This window comes from Sander lucioperca, chromosome 7 (assembly GCF_008315115.2).
Source record: "Sander lucioperca isolate FBNREF2018 chromosome 7, SLUC_FBN_1.2, whole genome shotgun sequence".
Taxonomy (NCBI): domain Eukaryota; kingdom Metazoa; phylum Chordata; class Actinopteri; order Perciformes; family Percidae; genus Sander; species Sander lucioperca.
The window spans coordinates 21,376,285-21,396,284 of NC_050179.1; the positions used below are offsets into that span (position 1 = coordinate 21,376,285).

The window sequence follows — 20,000 nt, forward strand, 5'->3', positions numbered from 1 at the left end:
ACTTGGACAGAAGGTCCTCGAAGGACTCGTCAACACTGTTATCTGGTTTAGAAACACTGTGAGCGGGTTTCCTGCCCGGGTTCCTCCCCGCCTGCTTCTCTGAACACACACACGTTAAAGAAAGTCACCTGCTCAGCACTTCCTCCGTTAAAGAGATAGATCACACACACACGTTAAAGAAAGTCACCTGCTCAGCACTTCCTCCGTTAACCTGATAGATCACACACACGGTAAAGAAAGTCACCTGCTCAGCACTTCCTCCGTTAAAGAGATAGATCACACACACGTTAAAGAAAGTCACCTGCTCAGCACTTCCTCCGTTAACCTGATAGATCACACACACGGTAAAGAAAGTCACCTGCTCAGCACTTCCTCCGTTAACCTGATAGATCAGATCCACCTTAGTGTCCACTCTGGGGAACATGTTGGGCTAACCCCCACACTGCTGCCATACCATCACTAACACACTGGACAGACAGACACACAGACAGAATACATACAGACACAAACACACACACAGCAGACAGACACCCCCCCCCCCCCCCCCGTACTTGGTTACATTCCACTGATAAGATGTCATCGTTTCATAAGTTTCATTTCCTGTCAAACACGTTCACAGCTGAGCAGAGAACATGTAGTCCATTATTATTATATTATTATTATTATTATATTATTATTATTATTATTATTATTATATTATTATTATTATTATTATTATTATTATTATTATTATTATTATTATTATTATCATGTAGTCCACCCAGGAAGCTGATAGCTTGGATGTAATTAAGCACTTTACTCAACTTTAAGACTTTCCTTTCCTAGCGGAAGTTAGCATGCAGCCCGGTAACCGTGTCTACAGTCTAGGGTCTACACGGTGGTATTAGCATAGTAACGGCTCCCAGGTTCAGTACGTGACATCAGGAAGATCTCTGCTGACCTGGAGGTTAATTTAATCACAGTAACTCCCTCATGGAGTCAATGAAAGGATACGTTTCCTCGAGGGAGAGTCCTTCGTGTTACCGTGACTCTCTGCGGGCCCGTAGCGACCGCCGGGGGGACCTCGGCTGTTTCCGCCGCCCCGGCCGCCTCGGCTCCATCCCCCGCGGCCACCGTTCGGCATGGCCCGGTGTCGGAACCGGCCCAGGGCGCCGTGGCTGCGCTCCCAGAAGCTGGTCCTCGGGTTCGGGGCTCCGTGGGGCCCGAGAAGCGGCAGCGGCGCGTTGGACGCGGCGGGAGGCCGTTCGGGCCCGCTCGGCCCGCACTGCTGCCGGTGGCTCAGGGGGAACGGCTCGTGCGCGTGAGGTCCGCGGTTGTACGGTGGCATCAAGTGTCTGAAGTCCGGCGGCGGGTGGCCCATGTGTGGCAGCATGTTGTGCGGGCGTTGGTGAGGTTTTCGAGACCGTTGAGAAGCGCCGCGGCCGCGGCCGCGGCCGCGAGCGGGCCTGCTCCCGTTACCATCCCCCCGCCGGAGCGGCACACTCTCCTCGGTTTCATCATCGCAGATCTCTCCGTCTTCCAGCTCGCGCTCCTCTCTGGGAGACCGGCTTTCCGTGTTTAAATCCATCTGGTACTAACGTCCAAACTAACGGCTGTCTGCCGGCTGTCAACTCATCGGACTGAAGCCGTTAAATTCATGTTTCACCGGACAAACAGTCGGTAATCGGTCCGCTCTGTCGGCTAGCTAAGACAGCTACTAGCGGCGTCTTCTCTGCTATGCTTCTCTGCTGACTGCTGCTCTCATCCAAGTCTCGCGATACAGAACGAGACTGGTGAGGCAGGAAGCTGTCCATATAAGGAGCAAGAAGAAGGAACCTTTTTTCTTCAATGCTTTCAAATACAAAAACATTTTATATCGCTTAACTTTTTATAAATAATTATAAGCAGCATAGAAATAAAATATAGGACATAACAAAATAAAATAAAACAATAGGAAAACAGTATGAAGACACAAACACTTTTACTACATTTGTTTTAAAGACAACAAAGCTTGAAGTAAACTTAAATAAACGACATTTTGGAATATGAAATTTACGAATATATTTACGAATATATAATATATATATATATATATATATATATATATATATATATGTATATATATATATATATATATATATATATATATATATATATATATGTATATATATATATAAAATGTACTTTAAGTATGAAAAATAAAAGTACTTTTATACTAATTAAATGAATTATATATATATATATATATATATATATATATATATATATTAGCTTCACAAATGTGAAAATTTGCTGATTAATTCATTTAATTAGTATAAAAGTACTTTTATTTTTCATACTTGAAGTACATTTTTGTGATTATACAAAGCAACAATAATAATAATAATAATGATAATAATGATAATAATAATAAAAACAATAATAATAATAATAATAATAATAATAATATGATAACAATAATAATAATGATAATAATAATAATAATAATATGATAACAATAATAATAATGATAATAATATTAAAATATGTTTTATGTAAAATATTAAAATATGTTATAATATAAACTGAAATATATAAATACTGCATGATGAACTGTAACTGTGTCTCTATTTACCAAATAATCATAACAGAATAGTGAAGACGTAGCGCGCATGCGTGCCAGAGCTCTCCACCGGAAGCTGACTTGTCAGTCTTGTTTTGGTGGTTGACAGGCGCGTGAGCTGCCGACGTCACCAGTAGAGGCAGCAGACGGCGACATGGCGGCGGACTCTGCTCTGAAGGTAAAACATCTCTAGCTAGACACTCTGTCGTGTTATTCATGTCATATTTAAACCGTGTCCGTCACCGGGTGTAACTTAACGCTGCGTCACCGCCACTCAGGCCGCCAACGGCTCAGCCGTTAGCTCTGGGAGCGGTTAGCTCGGCCGTTAGCCGCGGTGCTAGCTGTATTGTGACGTTGGCGACGCTATCAGGAGGAGGACACGTCACGAGCCCTGTCCTGTGGACTACACCCGTCTCATCATGTCTCAGACACGGCTGGATATGTCATAGTTTTAATACACGACGCGACCCGAGGCTCCTACACGTCACCACACCAGCTGCGGTAGCATTAGCATGTTGCTAACCAAGCTAGCCGTTCAACGGTTGTTGACACACTGGGCCCCTGACGTCACAGACCTGGCCAACGGCTGCCCGGTAGACTCCAGACGGGTTCCTGTATTCAGGGTTAAACCCGGGGATGGGAAGTAACTAAGTACTTCTTCTCCACTACTGTACTTCAGTCTAGATGTGGAGGTACTTTCTACTTCGCCACATTTCAGAGAGAAATATTCTACTTTAGTTACTCCACTACATTCATCTGTTACAGCTTTAGTTACTAGTTACTTTAGTTACTCCACTACATTCATCTGTTACAGCTTTAGTTACTCGTTACTTTAGTTACTCCACTACACTCATCTGTTACAGCTTTAGTTACTAGTTACTTTAGTTACTCCACTACATTCATGTTACAGCTTTAGTTACTAGTTACTTTAGTTACTCCACTACATTCACCTGTTACAGCTTTAGTTACTAGTTACTTTAGTTACTCCACTACATTTATCTGTTCCAGCTTTAGTTACTCGTTACTTTAGTTACTCCACTACATTCATCTGTTACAGCTTTAGTTACTAGTTACTTTAGTTACTCCACTACACTCATCTGTTACAGCTTTAGTTACTAGTTACTTTAGTTACTCCACTACATTCATGTTACAGCTTTAGTTACTAGTTACTTTAGTTACTCCACTACATTCACCTGTTACAGCTTTAGTTACTAGTTACTTTAGTTACTCCGCTACATTCTTCGACACACACACACACACAGTCAGACACACTAATCTATCACCGGTTATATTAGAAGGTAACTTCACCGTCTGTCCTACAGGTTATATTATTATATTATTACTATATATTAGAAGGTAACTTCACCGTCTGTCCTACAGGTGATCTTTGAACTTGAAGGAGTCTTCATCCATCCGAGCAGCGATGAAGACGGCATGGAGCCAGATTTACTGGTTTCAGGGACGCTGCGGCTCGTTGACAAGGTAGATCACTTCACCAGTCGTTGTCGTGTCTCTCTGGTGTTCATACCAAACTGATGTCTCAGCCGATGTACACCTCGCTGTCACGGGGACATTCCTTCCTCAGCTGTTGTATGACTCAGACACATGGCTTGTTCTGTCCACACCTCAAACATCTCCAGTTTACTGTCCCAGAGACAAGAAACTAGAAAACATTCACATTTAACACGCTGACATCACACAAGTTCACCTGTTTCATCAGAGAAAATGACCCAAACTGATGAATAATGATCAGAATAGTTGCAGATTAATTTAACAGTTGAGTGAAGGAACTAGAACATATATCAGTCCCTCCAGAAAAACGTGATTATATGATCTCATAATTTAATGCATAATCAGCCAAAGTCCGCATATTTATTTCGGGGGCCGCATTTTTTCAAATACGCTGCACTTTCACCGCATAAATTGCCGATTTCCGTGCAAAATATGCGGGGCTTGCATGATGTCATAATCCCCGCATTTTCGTTGCAAAAAAGTCCCATATATCTTAGCAGAAAGATGAAAAATGTTGCGTTTACTTCACACAAGAGCAGCCATTTTCCCCTGTTGCCATGGGAACGTTATGAAGTGACGTAATTACGCGACGTGAACATCATCGAAAAGCTGCAAACCCCGCGATGAAGCCACGATGAAACCACAGTTTTAAAAAGTTCCTGCAATTTCATCGCATAAAACTGCATAAATATCTCGCATATTCCATCACATTTTTTAAGAAAACGTGCCGCATAATCAAGGATTTTAGCCCAAAACAATCACAAAAAAACTCACATTTTTCTGGAAGGAATGACATTGGGGGCGTCTCTGATTTGATGTGTGTGTGTTTTGACTGTAACACTGTTGTGTCTCCTGCTGAACTGTCTTGATGAGATGTTGTCCCTCTAAATGCCAGGATGCTGAAGTCTTGGTGGAGTACAGACCTGTGGAGGACGCAGTCGACCCGTCCAACATGCTGTGTGCTGGAAAGGTGTGTCTTCCTGGTGTCTGGTTGACATTATAATCCAGGCTTGTTCCTGGCTCACAGCCACGCAGGACAGTAAGCACGATCGGTCCATGAACAGTGAAGGCAGAGAGTCTGTGTTACCTCTAGAGATGGTCTGATACTATGTTTTGCTTCCTGATACCGATCCTGATACCTGAACTTGCGTATCGGCCGATACCGAGTACTGATCCAATGCATAAACTCCAGTACTTCCCGATACCGATACCAGCGTTTTAGGCAGTATCAGAGCCGATACTGGTATCGGAACATTTCTAGTTACCTTATTTGACATGATGAGAGGGTGTAACAGTGACTGTAGTTATCTCAGAGAAGTAAGGATGTAACAGTGACTGTAGTTATCTCAGAGATGATGAGAGGGTGTAACAGTGACTGTAGTTATCTCAGAGATGATGAGAGGATGTAACAGTGACTGTAGTTATCTCAGAGATGATGAGAGGGTGTAACAGTGACTGTAGTTATCTCAGAGATGATGAGAGGGTGTAACAGTGACTGTAGTTATCTCAGAGATGATGAGAGGATGTAACAGTGACTGTAGTTATCTCAGAGATGATGAGAGGGTGTAACAGTGACTGTAGTTATCTCAGAGATGATGAGAGGATGTAACAGTGACTGTAGTTATCTCAGAGATGATGAGAGGATGTAACAGTGACTGTAGTTATCTCAGAGATGATGAGAGGGTGTAACAGTGACTGTGTGTTTCCCATCAGGACTCCAGCTCAGTCATGGAGTGGGACCAGTGTTCGGGGGAGAAGTCCAAGTCTCTGATAGAGACACAGCAGAGCTACGAGACAGAGTGGGACATGATCAATGCTGTGTCCTTCAAGAAGAAAACCTTCACCAACGGAGACGGTAAGCTGTCATCCACTTCAAATACCTGCAAACTAGGTGTTAGGATAATTATTTATCAAATAATGGACTAAATGCAGCAAGTAGAGTCAGTATACAGCACTCCAGCATCAGTACAGGAAGTGACTGAAGATTGTTCACAACAGTGTCTTTTTAAAGGAGTTGGGAGTCAAGTTAGTTATTCGGTTCATGTATCAGTAGCTTTCTTCTGATCTCGGGTCAGGCCCGGCGTCTCCTCCACATTATGGTCTCTGCCCTCAGGGATGCATCCTGTGCTCTCTGCAAGGTCACTCAGCTTCCAGGATTAGCACACGACAGACAGAAGTACTGGAACAGCAGTTTGGATGCAAATGGTTTAATAAAGAAACTGAAGCTAAACCGTTCTAAGCATAATTATTGTAACACTAGGCAGTGTTTCCTCTATGTTGATTTGGCATGGCAAAAGTTATACCACCACGTAATCAGAAATAGGGCTGTCCAAAAAAATGTAGTCGCGGTTGCCTTTTAAGGCCCTGACCCACCAACCAGAAGGTGGCCATCGGCAGTAAAGCCAGTCAGACTGATCAGTCGGGTCCCCGAGGTCCAAAAAGTTCCTCAGAACACACTGAGGAGACGCCGACTTGAGCGTACGCTCTGCACGTGCGCGAAATGTAATACGTCTCCATAGCAGCAGGCGGCGCTGCTCTGTATTGTTTCCATTAACAGTCTGATTGTTTCCCAGAAAATGAGAACCGGCAGCTGATTGGACGAACACATCACGTGGGTCTGGTTTCTCCAGAAATTCACAGCCAGACTGTCATGGCGACTCGTTCAGAATACGATCTCATATTGGACTAAAATAGTTCACCGGAACGTGTTTCTGAAAACATTTGAAGAGAGAAATAGGCCGTGCAGTTGCTGAATCTGTCTTCATTTCACTGTCCTGTCTCCGACTGTCCTGTCTCCAACTGTCCTGTCTCCGACTGAACATGTCTCCGACTGAACATGTCTCTGACTGAACATGTCTCTGACTGTCCTGTCTCCGACTGAACATGTCTCTGACTGAACATGTCTCTGACTGAACATGTCTCTGACTGTCCTGTCTCCGACTGAACATGTCTCTGACTGAACATGTCTCCAACTGCCCTGTCTCTGACTGCCCTGTCTCTGACTGAACATGTCTCCGACTGTCCTGTCTCTGACTGAACATGTCTCTGACTGAACATGTCTCCGACTGTCCTGTCTCCGACTGAACATGTCTCTGACTGAACATGTCTCTGACTGTCCTGTCTCCGACTGAACATGTCTCTGACTGAACATGTCTCCAACTGCCCTGTCTCTGACTGTCCTGTCTCCGACTGAACATGTCTCTGACTGAACATGTCTCCAACTGCCCTGTCTCTGACTGCCCTGTCTCTGACTGAACATGTCTCCGACTGTCCTGTCTCTGACTGTCCTGTCCTGTCTCTGACTGAACATGTCTCTGACTGTCCTGTCTCTGACTGCCCTGTCTCCGACTGAACATGTCTCTGACTGTCCTGTCCTGTCTCTGACTGAACATGTCTCTGACTGTCCTGTCTCTGACTGTCCTGTCTCCGACTGAACATGTCTCTGACTGTCCTGTCCTGTCTCTGACTGAACATGTCTCTGACTGTCCTGTCTCCGACTGAACATGTCTCTGACTGTCCTGTCCTGTCTCCGACTGAACATGTCTCTGACTGTCCTGTCCTGTCTCTGACTGAACATGTCTCTGACTGAACATGTCTCTGACTGAACATGTCTCCAACTGCCCTGTCTCCGACTGAACATGTCTCCGACTGAACATGTCTCTGACTGCCCTGTCTCTGACTGAACATGTCTCTGACTGTCCTGTCTCTGACTGTCCTGTCTCTGACTGAACATGTCTCTGACTGTCCTGTCTCTGACTGCCCTGTCTCTGACTGTCCTGTCTCTGACTGAACATGTCTCTGACTGTCCTGTCTCTGACTGCCCTGTCTCTGACTGTCCTGTCTCTGACTGAACATGTCTCTGACTGTCCTGTCTCTGACTGTCCTGTCTCTGACTGAACATGTCTCTGACTGAACATGTCTCTGACTGTCCTGTCTCCGACTGTCCTGTCTCTGACTGTCCTCTCTCCGACTGTCCTGTCTCCGACTGTCCTCTCTCCGACTGCCCTGTCTCCGACTGCCCTGTCTCCGACTGCCCTGTCTCCGACTGTCCTCTCTCCGACTGCCCTGTCTCCGACTGCCCTGTCTCCGACTGTCCTGTCTCTGACTGTCCTGTCTCTGACTGCCCTGTCTCTGACTGTCCTGTCTCTGACTGTCCTGTCTCTGACTGTCCTGTCTCCGACTGAGCATGTCAGGTCGGTCCAAATGAAGGCCGACGGCGCCTCCAACGGCCGACGGCACGAACACACTGACCAGACTCGAATCACCGACCTCGCCAGACTGTCAGACGGCTGATTATGGGGCTGGTGTGTCTTCTCTCTTAAATGACCCTGCCGACATAATGCTACTGCCCTGCCCCCACTGCTAAAACCATCCTGAAGGAACCACTGCTAGGGCTGCCCAGTTATCCCAATATGGACTAGTAGGTTAGGCCCATTATTTATTAAGACTAAATATGTGTCAAACCATTCTGGATCAGGTTTGGAGCTGCAGAGACTACAGACTTAAGAAAAGACCTTTGGTCAGATCCTCACATAAATCACACTATAATCATTTACATTGTGTTCAATATAAATTGAAAATATATATAATAAAAAAGAAAATATGTCCCATTTACTTTAAATGTAGCTTTGTTTTAATACGTCCTGCTACTTTAAACACCGTGATCTCTAGAGAAACCGTTTCTGGGTTTTGACCACGTTGGTTACAGGAAGCTGGACCCCATGTTCCTCATGTCTCTGTGTCTGAGTGACTGATGGGAACAGCAACGCTGCAGCCGTGACTTCAGATTTAGACACACACATAGGAACCAAAGTTCCCCTTTAATTTGTGTTAGTTACTACTGTGGGCGCCGACCGACTGGTTCTTATTATAACACTGACTGACTACCTCATGGAAAGAACCCTACAGGTTTTCTTAGGGATGCACCGATCCGGCTTTTCCAGTCCCGACACCGACACCGATGCCTGGGCTTGGTGTATCTGTCGATACCCGATACCGTAATAATTCACTGTATACCTTCACCTTATACCTTCCTTCACCATGTGGACAACATGGCATCATGACTTTGTGTAAACATACACGCCACTTTCCTAAAGCCAAGTGGCGTGTTATCTCTACGCCTTTTGAGCCTTTTTGAGCTGTCCACGTGTACGTCTACGCTGAATACAGCGGACGTAAACATGCACGTGCTGTGCTATCGCGAGAACGTCACACACCTGTAAAAAGAACATTGGGGAAGGCTTTAGTAACACTAAAAAATTACAAAAACGTGTGACACACAATGTGGATGAGTCAACTCTCGCGTGATTTCAGGACGAGACTTGGGGGAAGTTGAATCTTAAACCGGTTTCTGGGTTGAAGGACAGGTTTCCTCGAAGCAGTGTGCACCGTGGTTTGAGTTTAAATAACGGTTGTGTTGTGTGTTGTTGGGCTGAACCTACCTATTGATGTCAGGATGTTCTGTGTCAGGCTCTCTGAACCACGGCCACGAGAGGAGCCGCTGGGCCTTCTCCGTCAGCGTGGGGGACCTGCGCTCCGTCACGGTGAAGGTGGAGGGGTGGAGCTTCCTGCTCCTCAAACTGAAGGACTGCCGCTCCTCGCTACCCGCGCTGCACTTCCACCAGGGTGGCAGCACCGACTTCCTGGACAGCCTGAGGAGGGTCGCTCTGCTCAGCCCGTGAGTTTGTGTGTGTGTGTGTGTGTGTGTGTGTGTGTGTGTGTGTGTGTGTGTGTGTGTGTGTGTGTGTGTGTGTGTCCTGTTACATTATTCAGGACAGTGTGTGTCTGTCTCAGTGCACAGAGCTGTTATTAAAGATCATATCGAAGCCTTTCATAATAACAGCGTCTGGATTTAGTGCCAGATATAACAGCGGTGTGACGTCCTGCTCTCTGTCTGTCCCCTGATTGGCTGCGTCGTCTTTTATCAGATGCAGTGGAAGTCTGCAGAGACCCATAGAAAGGTTGACTAACGTAACGTTTGAAGTAACCAGGCCTCTGAGTCAGCAATCCCAATAACAAACTAACAATGAAGGGAAATGAAAGTCTGATTATCAAAGTTTTAAGAAACGTGGAACAAGCCAGCAGTGAGAGTATAAACCCGCCAGAAGCCTCTGAAGTCTGTGTGTGTGTGTGTGTGTGTGTGTGTGTGTGTGTGTGTGTGTGTGTGTGTGTGTGTGTGTGTGTTTTCAGATCTCCTGATGATGAAACCTGTCTGCTGGTCAGTTCTCCAAACAGAGCTCTGTCTCAGTCCTTTGAGAACCTTCTGGATGACAACAACTTTGGACTCGTTAATGTAAGAAGCTAAATCACTCTGAAAGTCATACATGACCCCAATCAAAATCACAATATTGTCTAAATCAAAGTGTGATATCAGTGTAAGCGTGGTCAGTGCTGTGTGTTTGATGTTAAGAGAAGAGTGTGTTTCCAGCAGAAGTTCAGGAAGGACCCGTACGTCACCACGCTGGGCGGCTTCTCCAAAGTCACCAACTACATCTTTGATGCTTTCCGGGGGACGGAGGAGCAGCACCAGCGCCCCCCGGAGGAGGTGGCCGACCTGCTGACTGAAGTCATCCCGGGACTGGAGATCAACCAGCAGGAAGAGCCCGGCTTTGAGGTTATCACCAGGGTGAGACCCAACAGCACCCCACCATTAGTATTATTATTAGTATTATTTTTAGTATTAGAGATGCACCGATTACAACTTTCTAGGCCGATTCCGATTTCTGATTTCTTTGAGTTAGGCCAGCCGATACCGATTTTAGCCGATTCCGATTTCATTTTTTCTAACCACTTTACAGCACACACACATCTTTTCACTTCCAATATCAACTAAAGAAATGTGATTTAGGTTTTTGGTGTCGTCCCTCCACGCCCTACTTTCTCCTTGCAGGTGTTGCATATTGCAAACTTGTTATCTTCTGCACACACGCTGAAGAATTCCCAAACAGCTGACATGTTGCAGGTTAATTCACCAGGTTCCTACATGTGGAGAATAGCGCCGACACGCGGCGGAGAAGTTGAGAGAAAGGAGAAAGAGAGCGTGCTGTGGCGTCCGTGCTGTGGCGTCCGTGTTGTGGCGTCCGTGCTGTGGCGTCCGTGCTGTGGCGTCCGTGCTGTGGAGTCCGTGTGTGCGTGCGTCCTTGAGAACTGTAACTGGTATAACTTATGTTGTCAGTTAATTGGAGCGTTGACCAGCATGACATCACCATATGTCAGACTGACCTGCCGGTCACCGGTCATGGCCGAGCACGTGAAAACCGGCCAATTCTGGTCACCGGCCGATCTATCGGTGCATCTCTAGTTATTATTATTATTAGAATTATTACTGGCTTCCAGTCTGTCTGTCTGTCTCTCTCTCCGTCTATGTGTCTGTCTGTCTCTTTCTGTCTGTCTGTCTATCTCTCTGTCTGTCTGTCTCTCTCTCTCTCTGTCTCTCTCTCCGTCTGTCTGTCTGTCTCTCTCTCCGTCTGTCTGTCTGTCTCTCTCTGTCTGTCTGTCTCTCTCTCCGTCTGTCTGTCTGTCTCTCTCTGTCTGTCTGTCTCTTTCTTTCTGTCTGTCTCTCTCTCTCTGTCTGTCTGTGTGTTTGTCTGTCTGTGTCTCTCTCTGTCTGTTCATCTCTCACTCTCTGTGTCTCTGTCTCTCTCTTACCTGTCTCTCTGTCTGTCTGTGTCTCTGTCTGTCTCTCTTACCTGTCTGTCTCTCTTACCTGTCTGTCTCTCTTACCTGTCTCTCTGCCTGTCTGTGTCTCTGTCTGTCTCTCTTACCTGTCTGTCTGTCTCTCTTACCTGTCTGTCTCTCTGTCTGTCTGTGTCTCTTACCTGTCTGTCTGTGTCTGTCTGTCTCTCTTACCTGTGTCTCTGTCTGTCTGTCTCTCTCTTACCTGTCTCTCTGTCTGTCTGTCTGTCTGTGTCTGTCTGTCTTACCTGTCTGTCTGTCTGTCTGTCTCTCTTACCTGTCTCTCTGTCTGTCTGTGTCTCTGTCTGTTTGTCTCTCTTACCTGTCTCTGTCTGTCTGTCTGTCTCTCTTACCTGTCTCTGTCTGTGTCTCTTACCTGTCTGTCTCTCTTACCTGTCTGTCTGTCTCTCTTGTTTGTCTGTCTGTCTGTCTGTCTCTCTGTCTGTCTGTCTGTCTGTCTCTCTTACCTGTCTGTCTGTCTGTCTGTCTGTCTGTCTGTGTCTCTTACCTGTCTGTCTGTCTGTCTGTCTGTGTCTCTTACCTGTCTGTCTGTCTTACCTGTCTGTCTGTCTGTGTCTCTTACCTGTCTGTCTGTCCCCCTCCCTCTCAGATGGACCTGGGCCCGAGGCCGGAGGTATCCAGGCGGCCCCCCCTGTCAGCAGAGGACTGGACCAAACACCAGGATCCAGAGGGGAGGATGCTCAGCATTTCCAAGCTCAAACACCTCATCTTCAAAGGGGTCAGTGGGCTTCATAGTCTCAGTCCTCCATAGTCTCAGTCCTTTTCTCCATAGTCTCAGTCCTCCATAGTCTCAGTCCTCCATAGTCTCAGTCCTTTTCTCCATAGTCTCAGTCCTCCATAGTCTCAGTCCTCCATAGTCTCAGTCCTTTTCTCCATAGTCTCAGTCCTCCATAGTCTCAGTCCTCCATAGTCTCAGTCCTTCTCTTCATAGTCTCAGTCCTTCTCTTCATAGTCTCAGTCCTCCATAGTCTCAGTCCTTCTCTTCATAGTCTCAGTCCTTCTCTTCATAGTCTCAGTCCTCCATAGTCTCAGTCCTTCTCTTCATAGTCTCAGTCCTCCATAGTCTCAGTCCTTTTCTCCATAGTCTCAGTCCTCCATAGTCTCAGTCCTTTTCTCCATAGTCTCAGTCCTCCATAGTCTCAGTCCTTCTCTTCATAGTCTCAGTCCTCCATAGTCTCAGTCCTCCATAGTCTCAGTCCTTCTCTTCATAGTCTCAGTCCTTCTCTTCATAGTCTCAGTCCTCCATAGTCTCAGTCCTTCTCTTCATAGTCTCAGTCCTTCTCTTCATAGTCTCAGTCCTCCATAGTCTCAGTCCTTCTCTTCATAGTCTCAGTCCTCCATAGTCTCAGTCCTTCTCTCCATAGTCTCAGTCCTTCTCTCCATAGTCTCAGTCCTTCTCTTCATAGTCTCAGTCCTTTTCTCCATAGTCTCAGTCCTCCATAGTCTCAGTCCTTCTCTTCATAGTCTCAGTCCTCCATAGTCTCAGTCCTTCTCTCCATAGTCTCAGTCCTTCTCTTCATAGTCTCAGTCCTTTTCTCCATAGTCTCAGTCCTCCATAGTCTCAGTCCTTCTCTTCATAGTCTCAGTCCTCCATAGTCTCAGTCCTTCTCTCCATAGTCTCAGTCCTTCTCTTCATAGTCTCAGTCCTTCTCTCCATAGTCTCAGTCCTTCTCTTCATAGTCTCAGCCCTTCTCTTCATAGTCTCAGTCCTTCTCTCCATAGTCTCAGTCCTCCATAGTCTCAGTCCTTCTCTTCATAGTCTCAGTCCTCCATAGTCTCAGTCCTTCTCTCCATAGTCTCAGTCCTTCTCTTCATAGTCTGTCCTTCTCTCCATAGTCTCAGTCCTTCTCTCCATAGTCTCAGTCCTCCATAGTCTCAGTCCTTCTCTCCATAGTCTCAGTCCTTCTCTTCATAGTCTCAGTCCTTCTCTCCATAGTCTCAGTCCTTCTCTTCATAGTCTCAGTCCTCCATAGTCTCAGTCCTTCTCTCCATAGTCTCAGTCCTCCATAGTCTCAGTCCTTCTCTTCATAGTCTCAGTCCTTCTCTTCATAGTCTCAGTCCTTCTCTCCATAGTCTCAGTCCTCCATAGTCTCAGTCCTTCTCTCCATAGTCTCAGTCCTTCTCTTCATAGTCTCAGTCCTTCTCTCCATAGTCTCAGTCCTTCTCTTCATAGTCTCAGTCCTCCATAGTCTCAGTCCTTCTCTCCATAGTCTCAGTCCTCCATAGTCTCAGTCCTTCTCTTCATAGTCTCAGTCCTCCATAGTCTCAGTCCTTCTCTCCATAGTCTCAGTCCTTCTCTTCATAGTCTCAGTCCTCCATAGTCTCAGTCCTTCTCTCCATAGTCTCAGTCCTCCATAGTCTCAGTCCTTCTCTCCATAGTCTCAGTCCTCCATAGTCTCAGTCCTTCTCTCCATATCTCAGCCCTTCTCTTCATAGTCTCAGTCCTTCTCTCCATAGTCTCAGTCCTCCATAGTCTCAGTCCTTCTCTTCATAGTCTCAGTCCTCCATAGTCTCAGTCCTTCTCTTCATAGTCTCAGCCCTTCTCTTCATAGTCTCAGTCCTTCTCTTCATAGTCTCAGCCCTTCTCTTCATAGTCTCAGTCCTCCATAGTCTCAGTCCTTCTCTTCATAGTCTCAGTCCTTCTCTCCATAGTCTCAGTCCTTCTCTTCATAGTCTCAGCCCTTCTCTTCATAGTCTCAGTCCTTCTCTCCATAGTCTCAGTCCTCCATAGTCTCAGTCCTTCTCTTCATAGTCTCAGTCCTTCTCTCCATAGTCTCAGTCCTTCTCTCCATAGTCTCAGTCCTTCTCTCCATAGTCTCAGTCCTTCTCTTCATAGTCTCAGTCCTTCTCTCCATAGTCTCAGTCCTTCTCTCCATAGTCTCAGTCCTCCATAGTCTCAGTCCTTCTCTTCATAGTCTCAGCCCTTCTCTTCATAGTCTCAGTCCTTCTCTCCATAGTCTCAGTCCTCCATAGTCTCAGTCCTTCTCTTCATAGTCTCAGTCCTCCATAGTCTCAGTCCTTCTCTCCATAGTCTCAGTCCTTCTCTTCATAGTCTCAGTCCTTCTCTTCATAGTCTCAGTCCTTCTCTTCATAGTCTCAGTCCTCCATAGTCTCAGTCCTTCTCTTCATAGTCTCAGTCCTCCATAGTCTCAGTCCTTCTCTCCATAGTCTCAGTCCTTCTCTTCATAGTCTCAGTCCTTCTCTTCATAGTCTCAGTCCTTCTCTCCATAGTCTCAGTCCTCCATAGTCTCAGTCCTTCTCTTCATAGTCTCAGTCCTCCATAGTCTCAGTCCTTCTCTCCATAGTCTCAGTCCTTCTCTTCATAGTCTCAGTCCTTCTCTCCATAGTCTCAGTCCTCCATAGTCTCAGTCCTTCTCTTCATAGTCTCAGTCCTTCTCTCCATAGTCTCAGTCCTTCTCTTCATAGTCTCAGCCCTTCTCTTCATAGTCTCAGTCCTTCTCTCCATAGTCTCAGTCCTCCATAGTCTCAGTCCTTCTCTTCATAGTCTCAGTCCTCCATAGTCTCAGTCCTTCTCTCCATAGTCTCAGTCCTTCTCTTCATAGTCTCAGTCCTTCTCTCCATAGTCTCAGTCCTTCTCTCCATAGTCTCAGTCCTCCATAGTCTCAGTCCTTCTCTCCATAGTCTCAGTCCTTCTCTCCATAGTCTCAGTCCTCCATAGTCTCAGTCCTTCTCTCCATAGTCTCAGCCCTTCTCTTCATAGTCTCAGTCCTTCTCTTCATAGTCTCAGTCCTTCTCTTCATAGTCTCAGTCCTTCTCTTCATAGTCTCAGTCCTCCATAGTCTCAGTCCTTCTCTCCATAGTCTCAGCCCTTCTCTTCATAGTCTCAGTCCTTCTCTTCATAGTCTCAGTCCTTCTCTTCATAGTCTCAGTCCTTCTCTCCATAGTCTCAGCCCTTCTCTTCATAGTCTCAGTCCTTCTCTTCATAGTCTCAGTCCTTCTCTTCATAGTCTCAGTCCTTCTCTCCATAGTCTCAGTCCTCCATAGTCTCAGTCCTTCTCTTCATAGTCTCAGTCCTCCATAGTCTCAGTCCTTCTCTCCATATCTCAGCCCTTCTCTTCATAGTCTCAGTCCTTTTCTCCATAGTCTCAGTCCTCCATAGTCTCAGTCCTCCATAGTCTCAGTCCTTTTCTCCATAGTCTCAGTCCTCCATAGTCTCAGTCCTCCATAGTCTCAGTCCTTTTCTCCATAGTCTCAGTCCTCCATAGTCTCAGTCCTCCATAGTCTCAGTCCTTCTCTTCATAGTCTCAGTCCTTCTCTCCATAGTCTCAGTCCTTCTCTTCATAGTCTCAGTCCTCCATAGTCTCAGTCCTTCTCTTCATAGTCTCAGTCCTTCTCTTCATAGTCTCAGTCCTCCATAGTCTCAGTCCTTCTCTTCATAGTCTCAGTCCTCCATAGTCTCAGTCCTTTTCTCCATAGTCTCAGTCCTCCATAGTCTCAGTCCTTTTCTCCATAGTCTCAGTCCTCCATAGTCTCAGTCCTTCTCTTCATAGTCTCAGTCCTCCATAGTCTCAGTCCTTCTCTCCATAGTCTCAGTCCTTCTCTTCATAGTCTCAGTCCTTTTCTCCATAGTCTCATTCCTTCTCTTCATAGTCTCAGTCCTCCATAGTCTCAGTCCTTTTCTCCATAGTCTCAGTCCTCCATAGTCTCAGTCCTTCTCTTCATAGTCTCAGTCCTCCATAGTCTCAGTCCTTCTCTCCATAGTCTCAGTCCTTCTCTTCATAGTCTCAGTCCTTCTCTCCATAGTCTCAGTCCTTCTCTTCATAGTCTCAGCCCTTCTCTTCATAGTCTCAGTCCTTCTCTCCATAGTCTCAGTCCTCCATAGTCTCAGTCCTTCTCTTCATAGTCTCAGTCCTCCATAGTCTCAGTCCTTCTCTCCATAGTCTCAGTCCTTCTCTTCATAGTCTGTCCTTCTCTCCATAGTCTCAGTCCTTCTCTCCATAGTCTCAGTCCTCCATAGTCTCAGTCCTTCTCTCCATAGTCTCAGTCCTTCTCTTCATAGTCTCAGTCCTTCTCTCCATAGTCTCAGTCCTTCTCTTCATAGTCTCAGTCCTCCATAGTCTCAGTCCTTCTCTCCATAGTCTCAGTCCTCCATAGTCTCAGTCCTTCTCTTCATAGTCTCAGTCCTTCTCTTCATAGTCTCAGTCCTTCTCTCCATAGTCTCAGTCCTCCATAGTCTCAGTCCTTCTCTCCATAGTCTCAGTCCTTCTCTTCATAGTCTCAGTCCTTCTCTCCATAGTCTCAGTCCTTCTCTTCATAGTCTCAGTCCTCCATAGTCTCAGTCCTTCTCTCCATAGTCTCAGTCCTCCATAGTCTCAGTCCTTCTCTTCATAGTCTCAGTCCTCCGTAGTCTCAGTCCTTCTCTCCATAGTTTCAGTCCTTCTCTTCATAGTCTCAGTCCTTCTCTTCATAGTCTCAGTCCTCCATAGTCTCAGTCCTTCTCTCCATAGTCTCAGTCCTCCATAGTCTCAGTCCTTCTCTCCATAGTCTCAGTCCTCCATAGTCTCAGTCCTTCTCTCCATAGTCTCAGTCCTCCATAGTCTCAGTCCTTCTCTCCATATCTCAGCCCTTCTCTTCATAGTCTCAGTCCTTCTCTCCATAGTCTCAGTCCTCCATAGTCTCAGTCCTTCTCTTCATAGTCTCAGTCCTCCATAGTCTCAGTCCTTCTCTTCATAGTCTCAGCCCTTCTCTTCATAGTCTCAGTCCTTCTCTTCATAGTCTCAGCCCTTCTCTTCATAGTCTCAGTCCTCCATAGTCTCAGTCCTTCTCTTCATAGTCTCAGCCCTTCTCTTCATAGTCTCAGTCCTTCTCTCCATAGTCTCAGTCCTCCATAGTCTCAGTCCTTCTCTTCATAGTCTCAGTCCTCCATAGTCTCAGTCCTTCTCTCCATAGTCTCAGTCCTTCTCTCCATAGTCTCAGTCCTTCTCTTCATAGTCTCAGTCCTTCTCTCCATAGTCTCAGTCCTTCTCTTCATAGTCTCAGCCCTTCTCTTCATAGTCTCAGTCCTTCTCTCCATAGTCTCAGTCCTCCATAGTCTCAGTCCTTCTCTTCATAGTCTCAGTCCTCCATAGTCTCAGTCCTTCTCTCCATAGTCTCAGTCCTTCTCTTCATAGTCTCAGTCCTTCTCTTCATAGTCTCAGTCCTTCTCTTCATAGTCTCAGTCCTCCATAGTCTCAGTCCTTCTCTTCATAGTCTCAGTCCTCCATAGTCTCAGTCCTTCTCTCCATAGTCTCAGTCCTTCTCTTCATAGTCTCAGTCCTTCTCTTCATAGTCTCAGTCCTTCTCTCCATAGTCTCAGTCCTCCATAGTCTCAGTCCTTCTCTTCATAGTCTCAGTCCTCCATAGTCTCAGTCCTTCTCTCCATAGTCTCAGTCCTTCTCTTCATAGTCTCAGTCCTTCTCTCCATAGTCTCAGTCCTTCTCTCCATAGTCTCAGTCCTCCATAGTCTCAGTCCTTCTCTCCATAGTCTCAGTCCTTCTCTCCATAGTCTCAGTCCTCCATAGTCTCAGTCCTTCTCTCCATAGTCTCAGCCCTTCTCTTCATAGTCTCAGTCCTTCTCTTCATAGTCTCAGTCCTTCTCTTCATAGTCTCAGTCCTTCTCTTCATAGTCTCAGTCCTCCATAGTCTCAGTCCTTCTCTCCATAGTCTCAGCCCTTCTCTTCATAGTCTCAGTCCTTCTCTTCATAGTCTCAGTCCTTCTCTTCATAGTCTCAGTCCTTCTCTCCATAGTCTCAGCCCTTCTCTTCATAGTCTCAGTCCTTCTCTTCATAGTCTCAGTCCTTCTCTTCATAGTCTCAGTCCTTCTCTTCATAGTCTCAGTCCTTCTCTCCATAGTCTCAGTCCTTCTCTTCATAGTCTCAGTCCTCCATAGTCTCAGTCCTTCTCTCCATATCTCAGCCCTTCTCTTCATAGTCTCAGTCCTTTTCTCCATAGTCTCAGTCCTCCATAGTCTCAGTCCTTCTCTTCATAGTCTCAGCCCTCCATAGTCTCAGTCCTTCTCTCCATAGTCTCAGTCCTCCATAGTCTCAGTCCTTCTCTCCATAGTCTCAGTCCTCCATAGTCTCAGTCCTTCTCTCCATAGTCTCAGTCCTCCATAGTCTCAGTCCTTCTCTTCATAGTCTCAGTCCTTCTCTTCATAGTCTCAGTCCTTCTCTTCATAGTCTCAGCCCTCCATAGTCTCAGTCCTTCTCTCCATAGTCTCAGTCCTCCATAGTCTCAGTCCTTCTCTCCATAGTCTCAGTCCTCCATAGTCTCAGTCCTTCTCTTCATAGTCTCAGTCCTTCTCTTCATAGTCTCAGTCCTTCTCTCCATAGTCTCAGTCCTCCATAGTCTCAGTCCTTCTCTTCATAGTCTCAGTCCTTCTCTCCATAGTCTCAGTCCTTCTCTCCATAGTCTCAGTCCTCCATAGTCTGTCCTTCTCTCCATAGTCTCAGTACTCCTCTCCTTTCTCTAACCCTCTACATCCTTTATCTGATTAAAAATTATTCAGCAACAGCCACATTATCATCAGCCTATCACCTGTCTTATAGTCTCACTAAATCACATTATCATTGTCTCTGTCTCATCATGTCTGTCTCTGTCACATTGTTTCTGTCTCATTGTCTCCTCCCCTGCAGGGACTCTGTCACGCGGTGAGGAAGGAAGCCTGGAAGTTCCTGCTGGGATATTTCCCGTGGGACAGCACGCTGGAGGAGAGGAAAGTCCTCCAGAGAGACAAAACGTAAGTTCATCAGTCAGCAGAAATCAGTGACTGATTGTTGAGATGACGTCAGCTCACAGCTTCTCCAATCAGCAGTCTTTGTTTTATAATACATGTCACATCTTTGGACTGGAAGACGTCCCTCTGACATCTCTATAGAAGACTATAGAAACTAATTATGACTTATTCAAAGAGTTCCAGCCTTGCTTGGAGATGTTTAAATACTCTAGTAAGTTAATGTCTGTGTATGTATATGTGTATATATATATATATATATATATAAATGAGAGAGAGAGATGAGTACTACAGTATCTGTGTATTTCTGTAGAGATGAGTACTAGTACTACAGTAATATCTGTGTATTTCTGTAGAGATGAGTACTTCAGGATGAAGCTGCAGTGGAAGTCAGTCAGCGAGGAGCAGGAGAGGAGGAATTCCAGACTGAGAGACTACAGGAGTCTGATAGGTGGGTCCCCCATTAACTCCAGACTGAGA

General features: G+C 46.0%; 2 protein-coding genes across 5 annotated transcripts in view; one reads left to right on the top strand and one right to left on the bottom strand.

The window, feature by feature from the left end:
* Positions 1-1,697, bottom strand: part of LOC116060808 (zinc finger C3H1 domain-containing protein-like) — a 35,361-nt gene extending 33,664 nt beyond the window's left edge. For all 4 annotated transcript variants that reach the window (XM_036003464.1, XM_036003465.1, XM_036003463.1 and 1 more), the window contains exons 1-2: positions 994-1,697; positions 1-99 (exon numbers count right to left, since the gene is read on the bottom strand). The exon at positions 1-99 is cut by the window's left edge and continues 158 nt beyond it. In XM_036003464.1, coding sequence (XP_035859357.1) covers positions 1-99; positions 994-1,567 — 673 coding nt within the window. In that variant the 5' untranslated portion in view covers positions 1,568-1,697. The remainder of the gene's footprint in view (positions 100-993) is intronic.
* A 935-nt stretch (positions 1,698-2,632) lies between these two features.
* Positions 2,633-20,000, top strand: part of tbc1d15 (TBC1 domain family, member 15) — a 28,750-nt gene continuing 11,382 nt past the window's right edge. The window contains exons 1-10 of the mRNA XM_031314557.2: positions 2,633-2,759; positions 3,962-4,063; positions 4,989-5,063; positions 5,807-5,948; positions 9,563-9,770; positions 10,283-10,385; positions 10,521-10,718; positions 12,378-12,506; positions 19,423-19,526; positions 19,877-19,971. Coding sequence (XP_031170417.1) covers positions 2,736-2,759; positions 3,962-4,063; positions 4,989-5,063; positions 5,807-5,948; positions 9,563-9,770; positions 10,283-10,385; positions 10,521-10,718; positions 12,378-12,506; positions 19,423-19,526; positions 19,877-19,971 — 1,180 coding nt within the window. The 5' untranslated portion in view covers positions 2,633-2,735. The remainder of the gene's footprint in view (positions 2,760-3,961; positions 4,064-4,988; positions 5,064-5,806; positions 5,949-9,562; positions 9,771-10,282; positions 10,386-10,520; positions 10,719-12,377; positions 12,507-19,422; positions 19,527-19,876; positions 19,972-20,000) is intronic.